The following is a 27,186-nucleotide window of genomic DNA, read 5'->3' on the forward strand; positions in this document are numbered from 1 at the left end:
GCAGGAGGAGATAGACAACGCTTTCAGATAAGATCCTTACTTTTAGCTGACAAATATTATCTGTGTGCTTCCCACATCCTGTGCCGGCTGATCAGACCGAGGTGTGCCAATTATGGACGTTTATCTCTTTCCCAGGCAGGGACGGGATATCTCTCATCTAATTTTAGATGTCTGCATGGTAAACCTCTGTCCCTGACTCCATCTGCCTGAGCTCTCCTTCTGCTCAGTGCAGAGAGATAAACACCTTCATGGCACGTTTCCTCCGACCCGCTCCTCACGTCTGCAGGGTGAGGTGGCCCGAGAGATCTCTGCCCTTCCCCTGCAGCCCAAAGCAGCCCAGGCTGACAGCTGTGGATGGAGAGGTTTACACCTCGTGTGCTGGTGTGCATGAGAAGCACCTGGAGGCAGAGCAGCTCCCCTACAAACCAGCTGGAGATGGTGGAGAGCCCTGCACAGGACTGTAAGCAGAGGTTTGTCATGCAGAAAACACACATTTGATGGCTTTATAAAAATGAAATACACTCCTTTAACTCTTTAGGGAGACAGAAGGGTGGTGGTGCACCTCCTGTGTTCTCAGTGGTGTCACTCTGGTGAAGCACCTCTAGATAAACACCCATTGAATGCCATACCCCTTTGCTTACTTTGCTGTTTTTTTCCCCCTTAACTTCCTGATATTGTTTGTCTGTTCGCCTCACCACTCTGTGCTATTCTCTAAGCGGCTCTAACACTTATTTACACTTACAAAACTTCTTTTGTCCCAGATCTTTTGTCCACAGCAGCGAACTTGCACCTGCAGCTGGCACGCAGCTGAGAGCCTCTGACCTCACGTGCCTTTCCTTCTGCTCCAGCGCTTTGCACTGTAAGAGTTCATCCTCACTGCAGCAGCCCAGGGACCAACAGCTCATCCCTACCGGTCCTCCTGCTGCTGTAGCCAATGGAGAGTGACAGTCCATCCCTTGGCGATGTAGAACGCAGTGTCCAAATGTGCCGCTTCTCACTTAGACATGGCTGTGCATCCCCGCTGACTGAAGCCCGCTGATGATCAGGGAGCAGACACTTAGCATTGAGGTGTCTTAATCTAGCCTGGTTGAATTTAATCCCCAGAGATTTTGTGACTTGTAGATGAAAGGCTGGCTGACCGGCCCCCCACGCAGCCGGTTCTGCACTGGTTGGTTGTGTGGAGTTGGTGGCTCCGGGGAAAGGGAGGTGGTGGTGTTGGGGAGGTCCCGGCTGCAGCCTGGGGCCTTCGGTGCACCTCCTGTGCACGGCTTTTCCTGCACTGTGTTATGTTCTGGGTTTATTCCTAACGCAGGGTTTTAAATCCTGCATTAATGCTGCTCTGCACTGTTTTTCCAAAAATAACCTGATGGTATGCTGCAGTTAACTAGCCCCAGAATACACAGAATGTGGACAATACTGTAACTCCCAGTGCACCGGGATCAGACTCGGTTTGAATGGTCCCTTCCTCCAGGAAATCAAATGCTGAAAGACCAAACGAGCTATTGCTTTCATGGCCTGCGGTATCTAACGTAGACTGCACTGAGGATCCTGCCACGTTCCAGATAAGTACCAGGGCCTTGTGACACCAAAGAAGGCTCTGAGCACCTGATGGAGCCGCAGCTGTCCCTGTTCATGGCGGGGGGTTGGATTAGGGGACCTTTAAGGGACACTTCCAACACAGTGATCCAATGATTCTATGAAGGTGATGTTTTGGCTTCTATGCCAGGCACCGTGCGGCAGAGCCCGGGCTCCCAGGAAATGCTGAGTAGGAGAGAAGAGATGGTTCGGGGATAACTGAGCCTCATCACCCACTGGGGGTATTCACATTTCGTTACAGCTGCCGCTGAGGAGCGTGTTTGATTTGGAATGAATTTCAAGCAGGAGCAAGTTTCACCATCTGCATTTCCACTGTGAGCACAAGGAGGGACAAAACAGGTTGGAACCTGCTTGGCCAAGGGTGGGGACCTGTCAGGAGCGGAGGGGAGGGCAGTGCATGAATCAGGGACCGGGAAAGGGAAGGAGCGGCTGGGAGAGCCGACCTTCTTCCCCGTGCGGAAGGGATCTCCCAGCACAGCTGCCAGGTGAGCGCTGGCGGGGCTGAGCGGAGCCGGGGAGCAGCTCCTCCCCCGGGGTGGGAGGCTGTACCTGGTGATTAACGCGTGAAGGAGTGGAGCTCATGCTGAATGCTGAAGGAACCTGTTGGGAGGAACTCGGGAAGGCACGAGAGGGCCGGAAATTACCCGGAGTCCTTCAGAGGACTGACGCAGCTGGAGAGGCACTGCTTAGCTCTGGTCATGTTCAGCTACCTGGCAGTAGAGGTGAGGCCCCAGTTCCACCGCAGCTATGGGAGCCAGCAAGGGGTGTCGGGGCCGCTGAAGAACCGCCTGGAGCAGCTGAAGAAGCCGTGGTGGAGGGAGCCCACCCCGCTGGTGCTGCAGCACAGCGAGACAGCCAGGCTGGCCGTCGACGCCTTCCTGGAGCAGGGGGAGCGCGGCTACATGAGTGCCATTGCCGAGGAACGGGAGCTGCCTTTTCTTTCCACCCTGGACATGGAATATATGAACCAGCAGAGAAGCCAAAGCTTTCTGGAGCCCAACGCAAGGAGAGACAAAGAGGGCGACCCTGCTGATGGAGACAGGTCCTCCCTCTACTCCGAGCTGACCTCTGGCACCTACTTTCCGCTCATGTCTGATGTGCACCCTCCGGAGCTGGAGCTGGGCTGGCCAGGGATGCCACTCCTCACGATGTCAAGCCAGACTCAAGCCACCATCATTTTCCAAAGAAACAAAGCTAACAGCATTAAGGATTTGCTCCGGTCTCTGATCAGCCGGGCTCGGACGGTACGTACAGCACAGTGTGGGCTCAGCGGGGTCTCCTGTCCCGTCACAAGTCCCACTATCTGGTCCTACAGCTGCACGCCGCCTGCTCTGAGCTGCTGCTGCAGTCTGGATGCCTGGCGTGGTGCAACTGCTCTTTCTCTACCAGGTCTGTGAGTGTTCCCGCTCCTTTCCTTCCCTGTAATTTCTTTCCCCCTGGGATCTCCTGTCATCCAGGCAGTGTGCTTTAAGGCATTCTGTCTGTGCTTTTGGGTGTGCAGAGCGCAGTACCGAAGCCTGCAGCAAGCAGCAGGACGTGCGGTGTTGGTGCTCAGCTGTGCTCAGCCCCACCACGTTGCCTCAGGTTGGGGCTGTCTTGGCCTCTGGACCCCTCATGAGGTGGGACAGGAGGACAGCACTGGGGGGCTGCTGCAGGAGAACGCAGGACCAGAGCAAACCTATGGGATGAGAAGCCCTGCCTGTGGTTTGGGGTAGGATAGCACACACCCTCATGTCTTCAGACTCGATGTCTGTGCTGCTCTGGGTTGAGGGAGCTCAGCCCGTTTTGCCCCATGGTGCCGTTCCTGCTGGGTGGGATCTCCAGCCCTTGGATGCCATCAGCACCACACAGCCACAGCGTTTGCCCTATAAGCATTTCCTTCTTTGCACCCTGCTGTCACACAGTGTGCTAAAGCAGCCGCTCAGACCGCCATATTTCAGACACATTTCCAGCTTTTACGAACCTCTTCCCCTTTATGGTTCTTTCAATCTCTTCCACGTTCATTCTTCTTTTGTGCTCTTTTATTTCACAACTTCAGGGATATTGAGTTAACTTCCAGTGCAAAGTTCACTTCTAATCAGTCAGCTCCTGTTCAATTACTCTTATCACCCCAGTAATTCCTTGTTTCACTCTACAGTCATTCCTTAAATGCCCAGTAGAGAAAGCAGGAACTGCAGAACTGCTAAGCCTGGCCATCAGCTGTGTCAGGAACGCTGACAGCAGAAAGAAGGAAGGTGTTATCTCTACAGATACAGTGAGCAGGTGAAGCTGTGGCCGTGCAGCAGCTCCGATTGCTGGGCAGTACTGTAACAGCACCCGACAGCCGTGTGTAGCTGAAATATGGGCACCAAGTGGAGATCTCCAGGTTTTGCCCACAGGAGGACAGTTTGGCCACAATGCTTCGTGCTGAATTTTGATAGCGCCCTGTAGGTAAACACGGGAAATTTCATCCAGGAAGTAACCAACAAAGTGCTGTGTTTGCCCTTATGGCAGCTGGTTTATGGCACCTTCTGCCTCCTGAAAAGCCCTGTGATGCTTTTCGTCAGTGGGGATTAAGGCACAGCCGTGGTAGAACGCACAGAGTGAATGACTCCAAGGAGTGTCCCCTTGTTTCTTAGCACATGTCCCACATCTCAGACAACATTTTGATCCTTTAAACACCCGAAAAAACATCCTGCTGCTTTCCAGCTCCCAGGAGCTGCCCTGTAGCTGCAGAGGCTGCACATCAGGGGCTTTTTTATATCTAAGGGCATTTTGAGCTTATTGTTCTCTGTTGGCTCAGAAAATCACTGACATCCTTCAGCCCGTTGTGTCCAAGCTGCAGATTTTCGTGCCAGGTTTTTGGCTGTTGTGTGAAATGTGATAATGGGCTTTCAACCATCTATGGGTTCTTTGCCCTGTTCTGCTGGCTTCTGTTTGCAGCCTGCCCGCACTTCCCATGATTAACTCTGATTGACGGCAGTTCCAGCTCATTCACAACCCCAGTTACGCATCTTTAAGCAGTTACTGAGTCATTTTGCTCTTCAAACCACCCAAAAGGATGTTAGGTGTATGTCTGTCAGTGCTAAAACAGCAACCAGGGGTAGAAGCACCTTTTGCCTGAAGTGCCAGTCACAGCTGTGCAGGGAGCCACTTGCTACTTTGCAGTGTTCTGCAAATGCTTTTTGCGTATTTTGCAACAGCGTTTTCATCCTGACAGGTGATCAAAATGGGCATCTGTTTCATTGGGCCTTTGTGCTGGTGCGGTTTGTTTTTCTGCTTGGCTGCATTTATCAGCTTCTTCGGAGGTGTATTTTCAGATTTGAGCTTTTCCTTTTGCAGACATAAGAAGATGAAGCACAGCCACACCTTAGCCTGCATTTGACAATGCTGTCATAATATCCTTCTGTTGGGTGAACTGTCTGTGCTGCCCTCTGTTCGCTCCTCCTGCATGCTTTGGACCCTGGCTGTGTGTCTGCATTTGTGAGTGACAGCAGAAAGGTCCTTGATGGTCCCCCAGAGAGGCAGAGCATTGCATGGAATGGCAGAACTACAGTAATGACCCAAACCTCACTGCTATTGGCAAATACCAGTAAAACCAGCTGCGCTGGTTACAAACCAGACAGATGGCAGCCCCAGCGGGGTGCTGCTAAGTGCTGTAATTCCCAAAGTGATGACTGCAGTAATTGCTGAATTTGAGTTTCCAGAAGTTGATGCAGAAACGTCATGATTTCACCCTACAACAGCAAGGTGTGAATTTTCCAGAGCCCGTGGGCAGCTGTCGTTGCGGTGTCTCGGTGAGGAGCAGGGAGGCCCTGAGCCAGCCCCAGCCTCGCAGCTCCCACCTCTGTGTCCATGGACACGCATCACTTAGGTCCATAAGCCTGGGGTGACTTAAACTCTTGTAAGCTTGAGATACAAGATGGCAGGAGCCTGAATGAGAGGCAGCACAGATTCAGCACTTTCAGTGCTGTAGGTTTGAGGCTTTAAATCTCACTTTTAGGAAAATGTAAAGGGGAAGACTTCCAGGGTCTTCATCCCCCAAGACGTGTAGAATCATAGGATCATAGAATCGTTTGATTTGGAAGGGACTCTTAAAGTCCTGCAATGGGTGGGGACACCCACAGCTCCATCAGCTGCTCAGAGCCCTGTCCAGTGTGACTTGAATGTCTCCAGGGATGGGACATCGCTCACCTCTCTGAACAACCTGTGCCAGTGCCTCACCATACTCATTGTAAAAAACTTCTTCTTGCATCCATTCTAAATCTCCCCTCTTTTAGTTTGAGACCATTTCCCCTTGTCCTCTCACAACAGCCCCTGCTGAAGAGCCTGTCCTCTTCTTTCTTATAGCCCCCCCTTTAGATACTAAAAGGCTGCTAATACTTTCACTTTGAGCTGATGTTATTACTAGAGCTGCCTGCCTTGTTTTCCAAGAGGATATGTTAATGGAGCTGCAGCTGCCCTGTGGCACCCACACTCTGTACAAACATCCCCAAGGGCTCCTGCTCTTCCACCACGTGGGGCTGTGCTGGGACACATCCTCCCCTCTGTCCCCACTGCAGTGCACAGTGCCAGAGGGGCTGCTGGCCTTCTCCCCACACATTGGCTTTGGGTGCTCACCAGCACCACCAGGTGCAAACCTACCATGCGAGGAGGGCACGAACGGAGCCAGCATTTCTTCCACCTCCTGAAGCCAAGTGAAGGCCCATTTCGGAAAACATGAGTCTGGCTGTGGCGTGGGGCTCCACCCAGCTTGCACAAGCTGCTGCCCTGCTGCCTGAGGCTCCTGCTCCTGCAGCGACGCCAGAGCCCTGCCACAGCACTGCCAGGAGATGCAGATCTGACTGGCAGCCAGCTGCACCCCAGCCCTGAGCTCTGGGTGCCGGGGTGACAGCACGCTGCCACACGCAGCCATAGCAGTGCCTGCTCAGCTGCATCCCTCTCGCGGCAAGCACTGCATGCTGGCTGTGCTGCTGTGCAAAAATCCTGAGTCCTGTGAAAAGTGCTGGAGAAAAGCAAGCTGATGTGACCTGCTGCACCCACCTGGCACCCATGGGGCTTTTCAGTGTAGAGAAGCCAAGGCCAGAGAAGCAACGGCCTCTCTTAACTGCATCATATTGACTTTCCAAGGCATGTTTAGACTGTCTTCAGGCCCAAGCATGCCCCAGGAGCTAGGCTGGAGATGAACTGGGCTATCATGAGGCAAGTGTGACTGAGAGGGACCTGCCTGGGGCCACACACAAAGTTTGAGCTATAGATTTTTTCTTGACGCTTTCTCATTAGAGGATGAGTAGCCTACCACAGTCATTTGGCTGAATTGCCTGGTCTTGCAGCCCTTGTGCTTTGGCTGAAATGTGGAAAGACAGGGCCACGTCCTGCTCTTTTGCGTGGATCTCGGCAGTACCCAGTGTGGGTAGCACAGCAGCGTGTCAGTTTGGGAAGCTGAAGATGCTTCTCAGTGCTTCACGATGCTCACAGGGCTGACTGATGAGTGGTGGGATTTCAGCATGAGATCCTGGTTTGCCAGAGCCTCATAGGAGCAACAAGAACTATGAAAAATGGCTTTTCGAGTCAGGCTCTGAAGCTCATACCTGCCAGAGTGAGAGGATGGAGGAGACATGATTTTGGCATGGACAGTAGGAATGGCTTTTAGTGATTGTGAGAAGAGTGCATCACTTTCCTACAGCTGCCTTGTGTCCCACGTACATGCCTGGGATCACACCTGCCTCCAGGAAGGTGTTCCTTCACATCCCTCTGTGGTGGGCAGGGCCTGAGGTCTCCTGCAAGAGGACCACTGTCAGTGTGAGGTATGTGAACAAGATGGTCTTTGGAGGCAGTTCAGATAGAGTCCACCCATGAAAGTCAGCAGAGGAAAGCTCACCCTACATGCCACCCTCCATAGGGTGGCTTGGGCTATAGAGTACTGTGTTCATTGTTATGCTGTAGCATGAGCAGAAGAGGTCCAGACAGGCTTCCCACCCTCCTCGGGTGTATGACAGGCAGCAGGAACAAGCTCTGTCTCAGGGCACAAGCACTGAGTAGCAGGGTAAAGTAGGCCATTGGAGCTTCACTGCAAAACTCGCAGCTTTTAGGTCATCCTTGTTCGGACATCCCATATTGGGTGCAGAAACTCAAACATTTTTCTTACTCACTTCTAAGATATGGTAAGAACTAAAGTCCTTGGTTGCTAATTCCAGTAGTTCTTCAGCTTTTGAAATGAAACCAGCCTGTCTGAAAATCCTTTCTTAACTTTTTTCAGTCCCCCGGTGTGATGACCACTTCCCTGAGCTCTCAAGTGTTAATTGTTACTAGATTAAGGTCTATGGATTGCTCCATAAGCACACTCAGATGAAGTGTATCAGGCCTGGCTAATTTTCCAGCTCAGCAAGTGCTCTGCTTCCAGTTCCTTCCATCTCCAACCTGTCCCCCTATCACTAATGGTGCTGACCAGCGGATGGATCTGAGCAGTCTCCTCCTGATCCAAATAATGGCCTCACTGCTGTTGTCTGCAGACAGTATTTCTGCAAGGAAAAGTGGAACAGCTTTTCCCCTTACATCCTAGAGTATCTGTGGCTTATTTCCCTTGGTCTGTTGTCGTTGTTGCAGGCCATACTGTGCTGTGAACTTTCTAGTTCTGGTACAACTCACTGTATTAGCTACTTGTCATAACCTACCTTCTATTTTCTGTGTTTTCCTTCTAATCTTTGGAGAATACATTTAGGTTGTCTGTGGCCTCTCCCAGCTGCATCTTTCCTCCTCAGTGGGATGAGTTGCCACGGTCTTCAATTGAATACCTCTTCTTTGTAGACCTGATCTTCAGTGTACTGAGATGGACTTTCTTGAAATCTGTTTTTTGTTGTTGCTGTTTAATTTTTATGTTATTCCTTCTTTCCACCCTTGAGATTCTTAACTGCTACTTCATGGTCATGCTTAGAAATACACTTCAAACTGTCAATCTCCTTAGAGGCAGAGTCACGTTCAGAACAGCTCTTCCATTGTTCACTTCTCCCCTTTTGTACGAAAACCATCACGAGTGTATTCTAAGGGCTTCATAGGCAGTATCTGTCCTGCTGTGTCTTTGCCAAAAAATGACTGGGTAGTCAGTGATTCTACCTTTCCACCAAAGGCTGAGCTCTGAGCAGCTGCCAGTTGCCTGTAAAATGCCCCATCCATGTGATCTTTCTGGCCCAGTGATCTGTGGGCAGCCCTCGGTAGGACGAGGCATACGTTCTCTTCCGCGTTACTTACGAGGCAGATTCTTTCCGCCTGCTGATGTCACTGTGAGGCCACTTTCTATCATCTTCAAAATGGCATTGCAGTTGGGGGAAGTTATTCATGTCTGGGAAAGGGCAGACACCACACCTATCTTCAAGAACAGTAAGGAAGGCCCAGGGAATTACAGGCACGTCAGCCTCACCTCTCTCCTTAGGAAGAAAGTGCAGAGCAAACCCTCCTGGAGTATAAATCCAAGTACAGGAAGAACAAGATATGAATGTGAATGCCAGCACACATTGCGCCAGTCTGACACAATCCCCTTCCATGGGAAGACGGCAGGTGGTGTGGATGAGGGAGGAGCAGCAGGCACTGCGTTCCCTGACTTCAACAAGGATTTGATGCAGACTGCTAAGACATGGTTTGGACTGGTGGACCGCGAGATGGGTGAAAGGAAATGGGCTTGATAGCTGCACTGAGGTGGTTCAAAACCTAACTAATGGTGTTCCCTGGAGATCAGTGCTGGAGCCAGTACTGCTTCATGTCTTTGCTAATGATCTGGAGGATGGGATAGAGTACAACCTGAGCATGCTTGCAGGCTACATGACATTAAAAGCAGTCAAAAGGTGGAAGGTAGGATTTCTGTTCAGAAGGATGTCAACAGGCTAGAGAAATTGGCTGATAGAAGCCTCGTGAATTTTAGGAAAGAGAAATACGCAGTCCTACCTGTAGGAAAGAACGACAACACAGAACAGGACACAGTGGGATCAGCAGCCTAGGAAACAGCTTTCTGGAAGAATGTCCTAGAAGGAGTACCGATGGACAAGACGTTAAGCAGAGGCCACTGATGTGCCCGTGTGCCAAGGAGAGACAGCTGCATCCCTGACTGTGTTAGCAGGAGTGCCACCAGCAGGGAAGGGGAAGGGATCCTTCCCATGCATGTTCCATGATTCTGTTTGTGTCCATAGGATGTGATTTTGGAACAAGGACTTGAGCTACATACCTTCTCCTTTACCTGTCAGCGCGCGCCTCGTGAAGAAAGCATGCTTCTCTAGGTTAATACACTAGTCATGTATGGAGTCACTCTTACACCAAATGAATCATGATTTTGGTCAGTCTCAGTTCTTCCTGTTTGTATGCTATGTTTCTGGCACATTTGCTTAAGGCAATGCATACCTGTTGCACCAATGACAGTTTGTGCACATGCATAACCCTTTCAGCTATTTCTTTCTGTGAAGGATGGATGGATGAGGCAGGAGGCAGCAGGACAGGGAATGTCTTCATAGTTATTAAGAGTGCTTTTATCTGCCATGATGGGGTATGGGCCATTAAATACAAAGTTCCAGAAGCAGTTTTGGCTCATGTGGCCATTCAAGCTCCGTAGTTTTGGAGATTTGAATACTTAATTCTTAGTTTAAAGTACATTTGTGCATGAGATTTTAACTTTTTTTGTCTTTTTTTTTTTTTTTTTTTTTTTTTTTTTTTTTTTTTTTACTTTTTTCTTTTTCTCCCATCTAGGTAATAGCAATTGTGATGGATCTGTTCACAGACATGGAAATAATGTGTGACCTGCTGGAGGCCTCAAGCAGACGGCACGTTCCTGTTTACCTGATCCTGGATGAAGAGTACTTGAAGCATTTTGTGGAAATGTGCAATAAGATGTCTCTCACTCAGGACAGTTTCCCAGTAAGTGTTCAGTTACGCTCTAGATGTGATAACCAAATCTTGGAATCGATAAAAATTGACTGTTCTATTCATTCTGCCTGGCCTTTGGGACATATCCATTGACCTCTCTCAGTCCTTGCCCTAAGAAACTGAATTGCAAGACTTAGATGGCTTAGTTCAGATCCCTCAGATCAGCCTTAGGTTCTGTCTGCAGTGCAGCTCTGTGGCAAAGTGTGGGGAAGGAAAGCCATGTGTCCTTTTGGATGTCTTGATGCAGAACCCACCATTTCCTCCTAGCCCTATTGCACACTCTTGGTATAAAACCAGAAGTTAAAAATGTCATGTCAGGATTTGTTTCTGGGGTTGTGATTCCTTTTGGCCCCTTTGTGAAGAGCCTGATTCTCCACTCACTGGGGTGTCCATCAGCAGGAGAGCTCTAGGAGTTAATATTGCAGTGAAACAATCACTTTTGGCTTAGAAACTCCCAGGCTCAGAAATGTCCCCCAGCATCATGCTGCCCCCATATAACCTTTCTGGCTGTCACCTCCCAGTGGAGGACGATTTTGATGTCATTTTTTAGTTCTACAAGGCCAACACTACTGGCTGTGCTCCTTCCTTCATGCCTTCCCTGGAGGGAGGGACAGGTACTCTTCCAGCTATTCATTTCATCTTTCCCTCACCTTGGGAAAGCTCAAAAACGTTTTACAGCATTTTAAATACAAGTAGATACAGTGGCAAACATCTATTTTTTTCCTCATTTTTAACCTGTCTACACGAAATTTAATTTAGAGATGCAGCTTTCTTTCCCCATGTTGGTGATGCTCTGTCCTTTCTCACTTCTCACCAGCAAGAGCCATTTCTTTTTGCCTCTTGCCATGCAGCTATTAGAGAAAACTACTTCTTGCCAGAGCATGTTCGGTTTCATAAACAAATGCATCCCTGACATCACCTGGCTGATCCAGATAAATTCCACTTCTTCAAAATCTATTTTATTCACTTCTTATCCAAGAATCTGGCCATTGTTTTAAATTAAAATCAGCATTGGTTTACATCCATGGAGATGCCTTTGTCTTTTTGTTAGACCTGATTTCATGTCTTGTGCTTTAATGGCTAATTAACGCTTGCCTCCCCCATTCAGTGACTCATCTGCAGGTTTCAATGTGAAGTGCCCCTTAGGCTGCTGCATCTCAAGCAGTACATTAACACACGTGCTTGATATTCACATCTCACTGGAATGAATGTACATATTTTATTCCTGGTTCTGGGTTAAGACCGGATATGATGGTAAATCTCCATCTGGAATAATTGATGACAACTCTGAGTGTAATGGGGAATTTTCTTGCTTCTAAGAACTTTGTGTGAGCCTAATGGCGTTGAATCTTGCTGCTGAGCATCAGCAGATCTGACAGTAGTGCATCAAGCACTGGCAGTGGTCCCAGCAGAAGATTTTTGTGTTTTTTTCAAAGGGACATGTATTGGAGCTAAAAGTAAGCTGAGTGGCAGTGACACATGGTGGTCTGGGTTTCCTGCAAGACTGCAGGATTCTCATCTTGCTTGGACAGCTGAGGGTCAGGATTGCCAAGGGGAAGAAGAGGATGGAAAAACTGAGCCAGATGTCAGAAACTCATCCAGCCTTGGAAAGGAGAAGAGGGAGTGAAGGTGCACTATGGAAATAAATCTAAGGGATATCTCTTACTTGTGGTTGTTTCAACTTATGTGGTGGGAGAGGAAGCTCCTCTCTGTGAGAACCACTATTACTAAACCTCAGCACTGGAAGAAAAAAAATTCCTGAATTGAATGACAAGAGGATTAGGTGATCACCTCCCCAAGCATATCTTGCTCTATTTCAGCAACTTGTGGTGGCATTTTGTTGTACCATAGAACAATTCAGGTTGGAAGGGACCTCAGGAAGTCGTTAAGTCCAACATCCTACTCAAAGCAGGGTCACCTGTGAGGCCAGCCTGAAAATCTTCAAGCATGAAGATGGCACAGCCTGCCCTGGTAACGCGTTCCAATGCCTAACTGTCCTTTTGGGGAAAGCGTTCATCCCTTCTCATACGTGACAACTCAGGACATGTTCTGAGTTGCAAGAATAAGTGGGATCCACAAAATGCAAAGCTTGTGAAGCTTCAGCTCAGTCCCTGCTAAAAGTTTCAGTGAGCACAAGAGAAGACTGGAGAAGTACTTGGATGAGTACAAGTAACATGAGGGGCAGCATCATAAATGGTTGCCTTGTTCCTGCTCTTTCCCTATCCCCCATTCCCCTATCATGGCCTATGGTAGGCAATAGATTGTAGGGTTAGTTGGACCCTCGTCTAGAGGAGATTCAGGAAGCTCTGAAGGCAATTGTGCTCACTGCATGGGCAGAGAAACTTCCTCAGCATGACATGTGTGTTGAGCCTTTTCCGCCCTGCTGTGTGAGCTCCCAGCAGACATTTCTGGGAAGCCCACCTGCTGCCTGCAGGGCTCTGGCAGATGAGGAAGGCCGGCAGGAGCAGAGCTTAGCTGAGCCTCCCGCCGGTGGTTGCCCCCAGCTCCTCCCCGAGGCACAGCTTCCATACCAGGAGCTCCACATGAGGCCAGAGACTGGGCCAGCCAGTCCCTGGCTGCATACAGGCAGCCCTGCAAGCCCACGCTGCTCATCCTGCCCTGGAGGAGGAGAGGCCACAGCCATTCCCAGGAGCAGCTCCTGGAGAACAAGAAGATAGATGGGATGTGGGTCTGTGCACTGTGGAGGACTTCTGCGGGCAAATCGCAACTATTTGTCATAGAATCATTAAGGTTGGAAAAGACCACCGAGGCCATCTAGTCAACCCATCACCACCATGCCCACTAAACCATGTCCCTCAGTGCCACATCTACACCTTTGTCCTTTGTCTTCAGCCTGCCAGTGGGTGTTAAAAGCTGCTTTCTGGCTGGACTGAAAGATGCTGCATGGTGTGGGCCAGCATCCACAGCCCTGGCAGGTTGTGCCACCTACAGTGACCACTGCAGCCACAGGGTTCCATCTGTGGATGCTGGCACTGGGCGAGGATGAGCTGCCTATGGAGAGACGCACCTGCCCAAATGCAGTGGGGACAGTTCATGGCAGCTCCCAGCACACCAAGGCCACTGCAGGTGGCCATGAGCTGTCCTGGAGGGGCAGAAGGAGATGGGCTGGCAGATGCCTGGAGGTGCAGCCTCACAGATGCTTATTTGAGTTGTTTTGTTTGGCACCATTTCCTATAGACCTGTCCAGTAACCGCTTCCAGCAGCTGTTCTCCTCTCCCGTTTGCCCCACCTGAGGTGCAAATAACTCCCATTATTGGCAAAAACCTCACCTTAAGACAAAGGCTCCTGTTGGATACCAGGAGCCTCATTTCCTTTTTTTTTTTTGGTGCTGGACAGTGGGTTTCATGGCTGAAGTGGGATCAGGGAAGCTCTTAAGACAGGTGAGAATCCGCTCTGTTTCACCTGAATGCAGCCACATAAAATGTTAGTATCATTTTTAAATATGCTGATAAAAGGTGGACTTAAAACATGGACAAACTTTTTTTTGTAAATCTCTTATATTGAGCAATATTTTTTTAAGAAGCCTCTCAGCATAGAAAATCAGAGCAGTGCACTCAGTTTGATGGAAAAGCAGTTGTTTTGGGTCTGAAATTTGCTTCAGTGCCACAAACTAGTGAGGTTAGCTGAGTATTAGCAGTATTCTGGAGTAAGCTGTCCTTAGCCTTACATCCTTCAGAAATGATCTGTAGGATCACTGAATTCTCCAATTCTTTATTTGTTTTGTTTTATTTTCTTTTATTTTCTTTTATTTCTTTTATTTTCAGAGCAGTGCTTCTGCGTAAGTACAACTTGTTCATATTTGCTGGCATTTTTATTTTACAGAAGCACGCATTGTGATAAACATGTGGGATGTGGGACCCAGCAAACACTTGCTGCCATACTGCGTTCTGCTTCTGGGCACAGCAATCCTGCATGAGATTTCATTGCTGATGAATGGCGGAACATTCCAGTTTGGTTCAGTGTGTGTTCCTTTACCATCTCTGCTTTCTTTGATTTCAGAACATGCGCATAAGATGTCTGAGTGGAGACACATACTACAGCAAAGCAGGCAAGAAATTTGTAGGCCAGGTTCTGGAGAAGTTTATCCTGATTGACTGTGACCAAGTTGTTGCTGGTACATACAGGTGAGAAAAAACAGCAACTGCTGATGCTGCAAAATACTGACTAATTCCTGTTTTCTTTTCCCTGTGATAAAGATGTGCAGCTGTCCCTCTTCATCTCATTGTTATAAATGTCAGTTTTTACTGCTGCTTCATCCCTCACCTCATCAGCTGCCTTACTTTGCTGTTCTGTTATCATATAGCATTAACTGCCTGTCTGCCAACACTGACAGCTCCTGGAAACAACTGTCTACGAGTATCACCTAATTCATTAACGGTGTAAAAAACGCCATACTGGGTCAGACGATGCCCCACCTTTCCTCCCACAGTGCACACAAGGTTTGCACCAGGCATGTAGGAAAGCACTTCCCTACTTATTCCTTCTGGATCTGTTTTGGATCTATTATTCCTGACAGTGACCAGCTTTCATTGAATTGTTCAGCTGCCATTGTACAGTTAGCATTTTTACCCAGTTACCTTTCCTGAAATGGAACATGCACGTGCTATGCATTTATTTAGATTGCTCTCTCCCACCACAGGGTTGAAATTGTACTGTGAGCAGCATTACAAGTGACTCTTCCACTTCTGCCTCTTGAACTGAGGCTCGTGCATCATTCCTGCCCACATCCTGAATGGCATCTTTTCTTGTGGGCCAAACCATTTAGGCTAGTTAATTCTGGGAATTAATTGCCTATTGCTTCGAAGAAGTTTTTCTCCACAGCTCATCCCCTTGCAGCATTGGCCTTACTCTGGATGTGAAACTTCCCACTGTTACACCTATCATAATTTTGCAGCTCTAATCTCACTTCACACTGCCTCATGCTGTTGCACTCTGCACTATCCACCTCAAACAGTGCAACTCCACGGTACGGATTGTTTGGTCATTTCTGTCGGTGCCCAGCAATACTTCATCCTCCCTCCACCAGGTCTCCTTGACCACTGCTCTGTCTCCTTCTGTCTTACTCTCTTCCATCCCCTACCCAGAGCCAGTAACCATCCAGCAAGCCATCCAGCAGCCTCCAAGCTGCACTTCCCTACTTCTGGCATCACCACCTGAGTGTAGAGGAATCCTTCTACCAAACTCTGCCACTGAAAAATAGAAGTACTCGATCCCATCTGGCTATGTCAGTTTTCTATTTAAACAACATGGAGTGTAATGCCTTTGCTGGCATTTTGGCCACGCTGAGACATGGATTCTAAGATGGATGGGGTGCCTAGAAACATCGCTCCATCTCTTTTGACTGCATCGGGGTCTTGGATAACTGAAAGCACTCATTTTAAATGGCTAAAGTTGGGTGTGTGTCTGCCGGGCTGAACTCCACAGCCGTAGGGACACGTTGTTAATTTCCCTGTTGCCCTGAGTCAGGGGATTGCTTGAAACACAGATCGGTTCCCTGGGTCAGTTCCTCCCCTGCTGACCTGGATCTCCAGATCGCTGTAGCTGAATCTTCTCAGGTTGTAGAGGATAACTGCTCAGTTGGATATGGCCTTATTCTCTGCTGTCCCACCAACCACCCCACGTTCTGAACTGTAAGAAGTTGTCCCTGTCTATGGAATTTGGACAGAGAAGTTTCCACAGGAGAAAATCAGGGACACTGCAGCCTGGCACTGTACCAAGTATAGCAGATAGATAGATTACTCTCCCTGCAGTTGGGAAAATGAGATTCAAAGGATGAGAGCAATTCCTGAACAAAGCCAAGTGCTTCGCTCAGGAGACGTGTGCAAGGACCAGAGGCTTTAGGACCTCTGGGGCTGGATGTTGTATGCACTTCTTCATGTTCACTTTCCCACAGCAGACTTTTCCCACCTTGGTTGTTCTGTCTTCGTCCTCCACGACACCCTCTGGCAATGAGTTATGCAATTTAATTTATGCTTTCTGTGAAGCGACCTATTGTGTTTACATTAAGCCTACTGCTGTACAATTATATTTGGTGCCCCCAAATTTCCATAACTCGGGAACAGTAAATCACTGTTCTCTATTTATTTCCTTGACTGCATCCGTGATTTCATCTTCCTCCATTATAATCCCTGTGTGAGTCATCTCTTCTCAGCTGAAGTATCCTCAGCTCTTCAGTCATTTCTCATGCAGAACTTCCAGACCTTTAATCATTATTGCTGTCTTTTGAGAGACAAATTGACCAGAACTGCATGGGGAGGTCAGGATATCCCCACTTACTATGCTTCAGCACACGTATAAGGGGGATGTCCCCCCTTTGTCTCCACTGTGGCCGTTCCCAGCCTGCTGTTTGCCTTTCTGACCAGTGCGAAGCACTGCAATGATTCTTGTTTAGAACTGTCCATGGGAACTCTGACCGCTTTCCTAAGTGTTAAGATCAGAGAGCTCATCAGTATATGGAGAACATCAGATTTTTGCAGCAGTTTGCATCTACTTGATGACGTTGAATTTTGTCTACCATTGTGTCACCATACCATAAAATCCTCTCACCACTTCTTATATTACCCAGTTTCAAAGAAGGGCAGCAGGCTTTGAGGCATGGCTTCCTTCCACAAAAACATGCTGAGTCTTCAGCGTTATGATTATAGGTATTTATGCATCTCATCATGTTACTTTCTGTTTGCTTCTACCAGTCTGCTCAGTATGGAAATAAGCCTGGCTGCTTCGTAGTTTTCCAGTAGCAATTTGAAAGGTTCACATTGATGACTTCCATTCCTCTGTCACCATGTTCAGTTTGAAATGATAGGTTATTCTCTGGTTAATAATTGGAAAATTGCTGACTTCCATTTTTTGAAGGCTATTTATTTTAGTGTTTTCTTTTACAGTGTCTTTTGACTCTGGTGACATTTGGATGTGTCAAGTTGTCTTTATTTTGATAGGTATATTTGCTCTGAGCCTCCAATATAGCATCTTTAAACAATCTTCATGCTGCCTCAAGCAGTTAACCTCTTTGGTTACTCATTTAAATTTCTTATTAATAGCATTCCTCACTTTCTCTTTTCAGTTAAACATTACTGTCGTGGATCATTTTCCTCCTGAAAGTATATTTGATAGCCATATGTCATCGTTATTTTTGCAGAGTGGCGTTTCCAAAGGAGCTATTTCTCCTTTTGTTGGTTTTCTGGTTAGTTTCTCCCCAAAGCAGTCATTTACAGAGGGCAAAATGCAGCTCTCGTAGTCACGGTCCCTATTCAGTGTGGATATATCTGACCATCTCTATATTCCTCTACTCTGAGCAGAGGACATACCCCTTAGCACACCATATGTACCTTCAGTGCTCTCACTTAGATCACAGTACAGACCCACTCATATGTTTTCCATATTTGGGAGTGAAATTTTAATCTAGCAGGGAAATATTTCATTTGATGATGCATTATTTACATTATTTGACCTATTTTTCTTTAATGCTTTGTGCCATTGCCCTCGCAACATATCCCCTATTCATTCTTTCTGTAAAATTTCTACACTTCAGTTACACTGTTCCTCAATTTCTTTTCCCCAATCTGTTTCTGAGATGATTGCTGTGTCAAAGTCATCATTCCAGCTCAGGCATCTCACAATATCTGTTCCTTTAGTTTAGAAAAGCTGTGGATGTGTGTATATCTGACCTGGCTGCCCCACAGTGACCACTTCTCTAAACACAGCTTTATTTTTTCAGGTGTTACTCATTGACTCTAAATCTTTACTGGCATTTCATTGATTTCCCCATCCTTACATCAGAATGCGTTTTTGCTTTTATTCCTAAGTTAGAGTGGGCAGTTTCAAACTGTTCTGCACATCATAGAATCACCATAGAACGGCCTGGGTTGAAAAGGACCACAATGATCATCTTATTTCAACCCCCCTGCTATGTGCAGGGTCACCTACCACCAGACCAAGCTGCCCAGAGCCGCGTCCAGCATTGCTTCAGATTCTCACTTCAAACATCCCTAGATCTTCTGCATTACATCATGCAGCAGTCACATTTTATTTGGGTTAAGATGAAATTCAGCTTTCTTCCATACAGTCACTATATTCCACATTTTTCCAGTCCCTTATGAATCTACCATCCTTTCCCGAACTTGATTTTCATACCCACGTACTGAAATGTTCTTTTACCTCTCTGCTCCATTCTAAATGTGGTAGAGGGAGCATTTTATGAGGCTACCAAGAAGATCCTGTTTGCTTTCAGCTTCCTACTTTGATGCTCTTTTACTTTTCCCCCAAGAAGCACTCTATCACTTTGTGTTAGTGGGAGCCCACACAGGCATTGACCATTGGCTTCTCTGTAGCGCTCCATAACTTCAATCCAAATGTCTCTGCCATCCTTCATCCTACTGTCCTTCATCCCATCCTCATTCTTTGCTGTAATCCTTCCTGAGCCTTCCCACGTGTATTTACTTTGAGTACTTCCCTGTTGAACCACATCTGTTTATTTCAGGACCCTTTTCCAATTCAGACCCATGCAGTTCCTCCCCATTGGATCTGATTTGCTGATGTGATGGGTGCACACTCATTCATAAAGCTGCTTGTGCAGATATGGAATAGCAGCAGAGCTGAGATCCCCTCAAGTTTCAGTACATTCTCCAATGCTGGCAGTGAAGCCATCCAGGTGCTTGGTCTGCCCACACCCTTTCTTGCAGGGGGGTATTTTCTTTCTCTGTTCTTGACTACTCAGGTATTCGGTGTCTCTTAATTCTTCAGTTGTAAGAAGAGAATACTTTCTCCTCAAAGAGGTACTCATATCATACCTGAAGTTCTGACCTCTCCCCATATCAGTAGCCATAAGATTCCCTCTTCTGACTGAATATTTCCATTGCTTCCCTTCTTCACCGTTGTGTTTCCTGTTAATGAAGAAGAGGGAAAACAAGGCTCATTGAGATAAGCAGATATCCAGAAAAAGCACTAATCTGAAATTCTAAATATAATTGTATCTAGTTAGCTAGTATCATTCTGAGCACCAGAAGACATAGTACTTCCTCGAGCACTTTTTAACCTGACAGAGTGAAGTGTACAAACACATTTATAAGAGCAGCAGATGAGAGAGGAGCCCAGGGGCAAATGGGGCTAGAGCTAAGCAGGATTTTGAACAGGAAAACTTGAGTAAACATTTGCCAGGCTAGGAGTAGAGAAAAGAGGTGGTACTGTCAGCCTGAAGGGAGTTACAGGGCTGTTTGTGCTGCTCTAGGGGAGGTTTCTCAGCTGAAAATGGAAGATGGTCAAAGTACAGCTACACATCCTACCAGTGGCACGAGGAGGAAAGAGCTCATTGTTTGCTATATCACTCTGAAAGAAACTCAGTACTGACATGACCAATGAAACTGAAAAATTAGAGAAGAAAGCTAAGAGAGGGTTACAAAACTCCACCCCTGGCTTCAGCACAAAGGAAGGCAAAGACAAGTACACAGGTGTTTGGCAGAGGGAAGGTAAAGCTACTGGGGTTTGAAGCTGGAGGAGGCTTGGCATTTCTTCAGGAGAGAAGTGCTCATGCCCTCAGGTAGCCGTGCCCTACACAGGAGGAAAGAGCTTTTAAGAGAGAGCTCCAGATCTAACCCAGCGAGCAGTCACCTTCAGAAATGAATTGCCATTAAGCAGAAAGTGAGTGCAGAGGGAATGGAAAGCACAGTGCATCAGCCAGGAAACCCCAGGCTGAAATGTAAAGCACTGAAGTGCCAGCAGATAGGTGATGTGAGGCTTTGCAGGGCACACCAAATCAAAGAGGAGGAAGTCCTCAGGTGTACAAATAAAAACTGAATCCAGAAGGAAGAGACGAGGCAAAGTACAGTGAGGATGAATAACCTATAAGGGTAAACCAGGATGGGATGCCCAAATTAACTGAATACGTTGCATACATTGCACTGTAATGTATTTATATATATTTTTATATAAAAGATGTAAAAAAAGGGGGGGGGGGGGGTGAAAATGATTGAAAATGCATTGGAAAAAACGTGATAAAAACAGATTATTATCATCTCAGATATTAGAAAGGAAATGTAACATGAAATTAAAAGTCTGGAAATGGTATGTATAGTAAGTATGCTTAATGTACCACATAGTGCCTATGTTGAACGATGAGTGAAATGATACACAGAGGCTGTTGGGGCACAGAATGAGAGCAGGATACCTCGGCAGGCAGCGTCAAGCAAGAAAACAATAAAGATGAATAATAGGAATTACAGAGGGAAAAAAACTGCTGCAAGTTGGTATCTTATCAGCCAGACGTGGCTACAGCAGAGCAGCTGAGCACAGAGAACCGCAGGTCAACTGCGCATCACGGCCGTGAGAAGGCCGCCGTGCGGTCTCCCGGGGGGCACACAGAGGGGTTAACGCCGCTGTCAGAAGTGCTGCTGAGCCGACACCTGGTCTGAAACACGCGGAGCAGCGGGCAGGCGCTGCCCCAGCCCTCCCGGTGATGCTGTACCTCCATCTCCTGGCCGAGGGCTGAGCTGCACGGGGCTGCGCGGGGCTCCGCTGCCGCTCTACCTGACTGCAAGGCCGGGAGGCCGAGGGAGGGCTGCTCTGTCCTCCAGCCGGCCTTTCCCGGGTGCCTTCCGCGGGGCGATCTGCAGCTGGCTTCTCCCTGTGCGGCAGTCCCTTGTGGAAGCAAATAACGGCAGGAAAATCCTGTGGCTTTTGAACCCTCGTGAACTTTCAGCATCCAAATTGTTGTGGAGGGAGGGGATCCTCAGTTTGTTGCGTGCTGTGCTGTGCTGTGCGGGGAAGCACCTCTTCTTGTCCGCACTGAGTTTGTAACCCCTTTAGCTTCATTCACTGCTTCAGCTTTTTATATCAAAATAAATCGGGAATGATCATTTTGGCTTCCTTTTGCCTTAGATGGGCTGAAGGAGTTGGACTTGTTCTTTGTTGGAGAAGAGAAGGCTCCAGGGAGAGCTCATTGCAGCCTGCTGTACTCAGAGAGAGCTTATAGGCAGGAGGGAAGTCAGCTTTTTGCAGGGACAGATAGTGATGGGACAGGGGGGAGTAGTTTTAAACTATAAGAGATGAAATTTAGATTAGATGTTGGGGAAATCTTTCACTGAGGACAGTGAGGCCCTGGCACTGATACCCACAGAAGTGTGGGTGCCCCATCCCCAGAGGGTTTGGCCCCAACCCAAGCCAATCTCTGAGTCTATGAGTCTGTGATTCTCTGGCTTCTTTCCTCCATAGCATTCACGGAGGAAAGACATTGTCAGTTCGTACCAGAGACTTCCACTTTGCCCTGCCCTGCCCCACGAAGTGACAGCCTGATGTCACAGCCCATGTCCTCAGCATGCAGTTATCTCCAGGAGATGGCTTTGGGTAGCATGGCAGCACGCTATGCCTAGCCATGCATTGCCAACAGCTGTCATACTCCTGGTGCTCCTATTGCATACAGAGACACCAGATCTTGGCCTACATTGTCCCATGTCCCACTAGGGGTTGAAGAACATGTGTTTGTTGGCACAGGGCTGGGTGGAAGCTGTAGTGGTGAGTATAGCCATGGGTGGCAAGGCCACATCATCCTGTCGTGGAAATGATGGCGAGGAAGAGAGCTGTGCCTCAGCACAAGTCCAAAGCTCCTACATCATGTCAGGGTGCTTCAGGTCCTGTTGGGATGTGGAGAGGGCAGGGCCTGTTGCATTAGCACAGGAAACTGCAGTACTCCAGTTGGACTGAGGAAAGGAAGAGCCATGAGAGGAATCAGTGGTGGGGCAGTCGTAAGGCCAGGGGGGTTCCCCCTTGTGGGAGAAAGGCAGGTTCCTGTGGTAGGGCAGGGAGAGCTGGGTGTGCCTCATGCCTTGCTCTAGGGAGATGGACCTTGGGCCAGAGGGTGCTGGGAGAAGACTGAGGCAGAAGGTGGAAGTCATGGGGTCTGGAGAGGGAAGGAAAACCTAAACAAGCTCTATTGTTTGCCTGCTGCTAAGGTGAGGCCAGAAGCCTTGATGTGTAGCTGTAGTGATGCTCCTGCTAGACTGTGTGAGTCTATGAGACATGAAACCTCCTAGCCACCATGAGGTGGGCCCCTTGCTCAGCTCTGCTTCCAGCTCTCCTGGCAAAAGTGGTAGATGTGGGTGGACAGGGATGGCAGCATTGTCTTCCACTTGATTACTCCCATGGTTCTCAGGATGGTGTTCACAATCTGAGGGATGGAAGCCTGCCTCTCCAGAGCATGGGTGCTCAGTCCTATTAGCCCATTTGTGGTTCTGAGGAGTTCAAGTGAGCTCAGGTGTTTGTGCAAGCATCCTATAGCTGTCTTCAACAGCCTTATAACCTATGGTCAGCAGCTGATAGACCTCTCAGTAGATGACTCCAAATAGTGCCTGTGTCATGCTATGGGTGACAAAATGCTGCGGGGTCAGCCCTGCATTAGGGCATCTGGGGTTCTAAGCACTATGAAGTGTGGACACAGCACTCCTGTACAGAAGGGCAATAGATGTAAGTAACACAGATGGGGACAGCAGCATCCTTGGGAGCCAGGCAGTGCTCCTGGGATAGATGCCTTTGAGGAAGTAGATATGGACTACATGAAATTGCCCCTGTCTGGGCTCCTGGGCTCTCAGATTTCTTCAAAGAACTCATATAGCTTTGTGAGAGATGACTTTCCTTTACAAAAGCCACCTTTCTTATTATGGTGTATTTACCTACGTGGCCATTAATTCTATTATTTAGTAGAGTCTCTGCTAATTTGTGCTGTGTGGTCTGGAACATGAAAAAAGAAATTGTATCACATTAGCAACCTTACGATAATTAAGGCACTTTCAAGTGAGAGATTATTACATCCTAGGTAGTTGTTGAGCTGCTTTGCCCTTTGGTGCTCTCAAGTTAATGTTAAGTGGTCCTGCGTAGATGTTAATGTTAAGTGGTTTTGCTGATATATTTTCTAACTTCTTCTACATAGGTTTCAATGTGAGACTCATTCTCTCATTCTGTATAAAGGTAGGTTTGGGGCAGCCATCCCAATCTCTTGCATGGTAAACACCAATGCAGAGGAATTCTCTTAGCTTGCCCATGGACCATGCATTAACCCCACAGAGTATTCCTGAGTATTACTTTTTATACCTCTTGCAATTTGTGCCTTACATCATTACGAACCATAATGACTGTGTACTGCTCAGGAAGAAGCCAAAAGCTGCTTTTCCTACTCTGAGTTCCCAGATAGCTGTATTGTAACGTAAACATCGATGAGGTCCCAAAGCACAGTGTCAGCATCTTGTCCTGAGATAACATTTACTTGGGAACAAATGCAACATCCCATTGCAATTGCTTTCCCATGGCTTCTGTGATTTCACCCTACTCTTGTGACTCAAGATATGCTATCTTGCTTTAGCAACTGATAGCACAGCCTTAAGGTGGCACTTCTGCCCACAATGGTCCTGTTTCATTTAACACAATTAGTCTGTTTACTACAGCGAGAATAAAGGAAGAAGCTGAGGATTGGGATGACCAGGAGCCTGTGGAGCTTACCATATAGATGAAGCTTCCCTGTTTAATCAGGGAAAATGAGGACTGGGAGGAGAAATGCGGTTACTATCTGTAGATATGCAGTGGGGAGTAGAGAGCTCTTTAAGTTACAGTTGGCACAAACAACAGATAGGGTTAAACAGGTAAGGCAAATACGCAGACTGGTAATAAGTGGAAGTGCTTCATCAGCTGGGACAAAACTGTGTTAAGAGTACAACAAGCGCCCCCAAAGGATCCCAGCACATTGTACTGCAAGAGCAGGCACGAGACTTGCCAAGCAATGGACTCGTGAATTTCTAACGCCACATCTTTCTTATCTGGATGGTGAGGAAAAGATAAAATGAGTCTGGGGAATCTCATGGCAATGCTTATGGAAAACAACATCGGTTTTCCTGTCCTGTGGTATCCCTGTGGGGCTCTGGAGACGTTCTCTGCTCCTCAGGACAGTGCTTGAGATCTCCACTCCTCACCCTCCCGCCTCACTGAGCAGCCCCTTTGAGTCCACCATGTTGCAGATCTTATGGACATGAGAACGAAGGATGTGTTGAGGCAAGGGAAGAAAAGGGGAGTCCAGGCATGCTTTGATATCCCCCCAAAACACTCTCCTTGCACTCTGTGAAAGGGGATGATGCACTGTCTTGTACAGGACAAATGCTAAGCTAGGAGGTCTCCAATACAAGCTGGGCCGAAAGAACCTTTCTATACAGAATTCAAGAAGAGTTTGAACAACACTCTCAGAAATACAGTTTGAATTTTGGGCAGTTTTCTGTGAAGCCAGGAGGTGGACCTGATGATCCTTGTGGGTTTCTTCTAATTCAGAATCTTCTATGACTCTATGAATGCCACATGCACTTGTGTTTCAATGACCCATAGCCTCTCCATCGTCAGACAGCTGGGGCTCTCCTTGCTGCTGCCCAGTGGATACAACCCACACAACGACAAGCCTGCCCATGAATGTTTCACTGGTGCTCTCCATCACCTGTATGGGACTGGGAGTGGGAAAAGATGCTTGTCTGTGGGCAGTAAGAAGCTGAAGAAGAAACAGCCTGAAACACGCTGGTGTGCTTTTTAGCACAGGGCCCATGTGCTGCTCTGCACCCTTCACAAAGCTAAGAAAACCTACTGTTAATGTATTGATGGTTGCTACACTCACTGTACAGGGTAATTCGTGTCTATTTTTTTATTATTTTCATATACCTCGTTATATCATCAGGCTGAAATTGAATGACCTTAAGTAGTTATATCACATGTAGAGCCATTGCTACACACAACCTCAGTTCACGTGCTTCAGAAGAAGTGTGAATTTAGAAACATGAATGGGGTAGCGATACATCACTGAGATGTCAAAATCAGTGCCGGGTGTCTGTGTGAACAGAAGTTACATGTGATTTTCTTCCCCTTTTGTGCAGTTTCACATGGCTTTGCAGCCAAGTCCACACCAGCCTGGCGACCCACTTCTGTGGCCAAATAGTCGCAGAGTTTGACAAGGAATTTCAGTACCTGTATGCAGAGTCCAAAGCGGTGACCAGCTTCTGTGTGCCGGATTCCTCGTTTCAGATCACCTCGCAAGGTGCTGACTTCCTTTTGAAACCCATCCGCATGAATGACGCAGAAACCTTGAGCGCCTCCAGCAGCCTCTCCAACGTAAGCATCAAAAGCATAAAGATGTCTCCCTTCATGAGGAACTCCAGCTACAACGTTCACCAGGACAGGCAAGATTTGAGCCCCGATTCTGGTGATAAGAAGGGCAAGGATGACACGTCTCTGAAGCCCACTTGCCCTACGCAGCAAGGGGAACCACCAGACTCGGCTAACAGTCCTCCAAATAAATCCACGCTGTATCACAAACCAAACCTCATGGCAGGGAGGACATTCTTGCAGCCAGAGCTGTCCCCTGGCTATGGCTCCTACAAACCCAATTACCAAGGAGAGGACGGGGCGAACAGCGGCCACTGCTCCACACTGACGCAGGAGCCAACACAGCAGTGCCTCTCAGAAGGCACCAACAGCACTGGGACGAGCGCGAAGCAGAAGGGGCCTGCTGCTGCCTCCGGGGAACCAGCGGCAGAAAACGACGGCAGTTTTTATGGGATGGAAAAGAGACAGAGTTTTGGGCAAGGGAAATTGGACTTGCTGTCTCCATACCACCAGCCAAAACGCGAGAAAAAGCCCGTAGTTCCTTCCTACGATAAACTCACTGAGGACATGCTGTCGGAAAAGAGCAGCGCCTACGGGGCTGAGAAAAGAATGACTCTTGGGCACAGCAAGCTGGATCTGATCACCAAATACAACAAGTTGAAATCCAAACACATACACAGCCGGTTCGAACTCTGACCTGGTTCTCCCAGGCCCTGCTGTGTCCTTTGGTCTTAGTTTCAAGTGGTTGCCACCAATCATTGTATCTGGGGCTTGAAATCAAAATATGGGCAGGTAATTGGTCTTGTTCCTATTAAAAGGTGTCTGTGTTACGCTGCAGTCTCTAATATACTCAGATGACTGATTCAGGTGAGATTAGCAAGTATAATTCAAGTTTTCAACTACAAGATGATGGCAAGAGGGGCAACGTGACATAAAAATGATGCACACTTCTGCATACTTCTTACCCACTGCCCCCCAGACCTAAAGTAAAGCCACCACAACAGCTGCAGACTGGCACTGAGGTTCCCGGGGCGAACCCGTATTCTCTTTGTACCGAGCAATCCCTCTCCATGTGTCCACTTTGTGAAAATGAAATGATCAGACGGGGTGACGTTAGAAATAAAGGCGCTGTTCTGCTGGAAAGAGCCGTGTTGGGTCCCTGCTGGGTGGGGAGCAGCCCGAGCTCAGCCAGGGCGCCGTGCCGTGCCGTGCCGTGCCGTGCCGTGCCGTGCCGTGCCGTGCCGTGCCGTGCCGTGCCGTGCCGTGCCGTGCCGTGCCGCGAAGACACGGGCGGCGGCTGCACATGGGCGGCACTCCGGGTACGGCTGGGAACGGCAGGTCGGTGGGCCGCACGCAGGGCTGGTAGCGGCACACGCCAGCTGCCACGGACCGCGCCTGCACATCTGCGTGCCCTACGCAGCCCCTCTGAAGCCACAGCGGCGCATCTGTGCCGGAGAATCGCGCCGGCGCACGGCCGAGGGCCCACCTCCCCCGTGGCGGAGGGGAGGCAGCACCGCCCGGCCGGCGGGGGGCGCTGTTCCTCCTGGCGCTTCCGGGGCCGCTCTGCCC

The 27,186-nt window shown here is 48.4% G+C and overlaps 1 protein-coding gene across 1 annotated transcript; it reads left to right on the forward strand.

Annotated features, from left to right (window-relative positions):
* Positions 1-2,178: 2,178 nt before the first annotated feature.
* FAM83C (family with sequence similarity 83 member C) lies at positions 2,179-26,760 on the forward strand. Its single transcript, XM_001232754.6, has 4 exons — positions 2,179-2,840; positions 10,306-10,473; positions 14,503-14,627; positions 25,389-26,760. The coding sequence occupies exons 1-4, from the start codon at positions 2,184-2,186 to the stop codon at positions 26,311-26,313; spliced, it is 1,875 nt and encodes a 624-aa protein (XP_001232755.2). The 5' UTR covers positions 2,179-2,183; the 3' UTR covers positions 26,314-26,760.
* The last annotated feature ends 426 nt before the right edge of the window (positions 26,761-27,186 follow it).

The sequence above is a fragment of the Gallus gallus genome, chromosome 20 (genome assembly GCF_016699485.2).
Source record: "Gallus gallus isolate bGalGal1 chromosome 20, bGalGal1.mat.broiler.GRCg7b, whole genome shotgun sequence".
Classification (NCBI taxonomy): domain Eukaryota; kingdom Metazoa; phylum Chordata; class Aves; order Galliformes; family Phasianidae; genus Gallus; species Gallus gallus.

Bases quoted from the DNA above. Each gene is read 5' to 3' on its own strand.
- FAM83C (XM_001232754.6), top strand. From the start codon at position 2,184: ATGCTGAAGGAACCTGTTGGGAGGAACTCGGGAAGGCACGAGAGGGCC. The intron at 10,474-14,502 runs GTAAGTGTTCAG...CTTTGATTTCAG, and splicing joins TCACTCAGGACAGTTTCCCA to AACATGCGCATAAGATGTCT. The intron at 14,628-25,388 runs GTGAGAAAAAAC...CCTTTTGTGCAG, and splicing joins GTTGTTGCTGGTACATACAG to TTTCACATGGCTTTGCAGCC.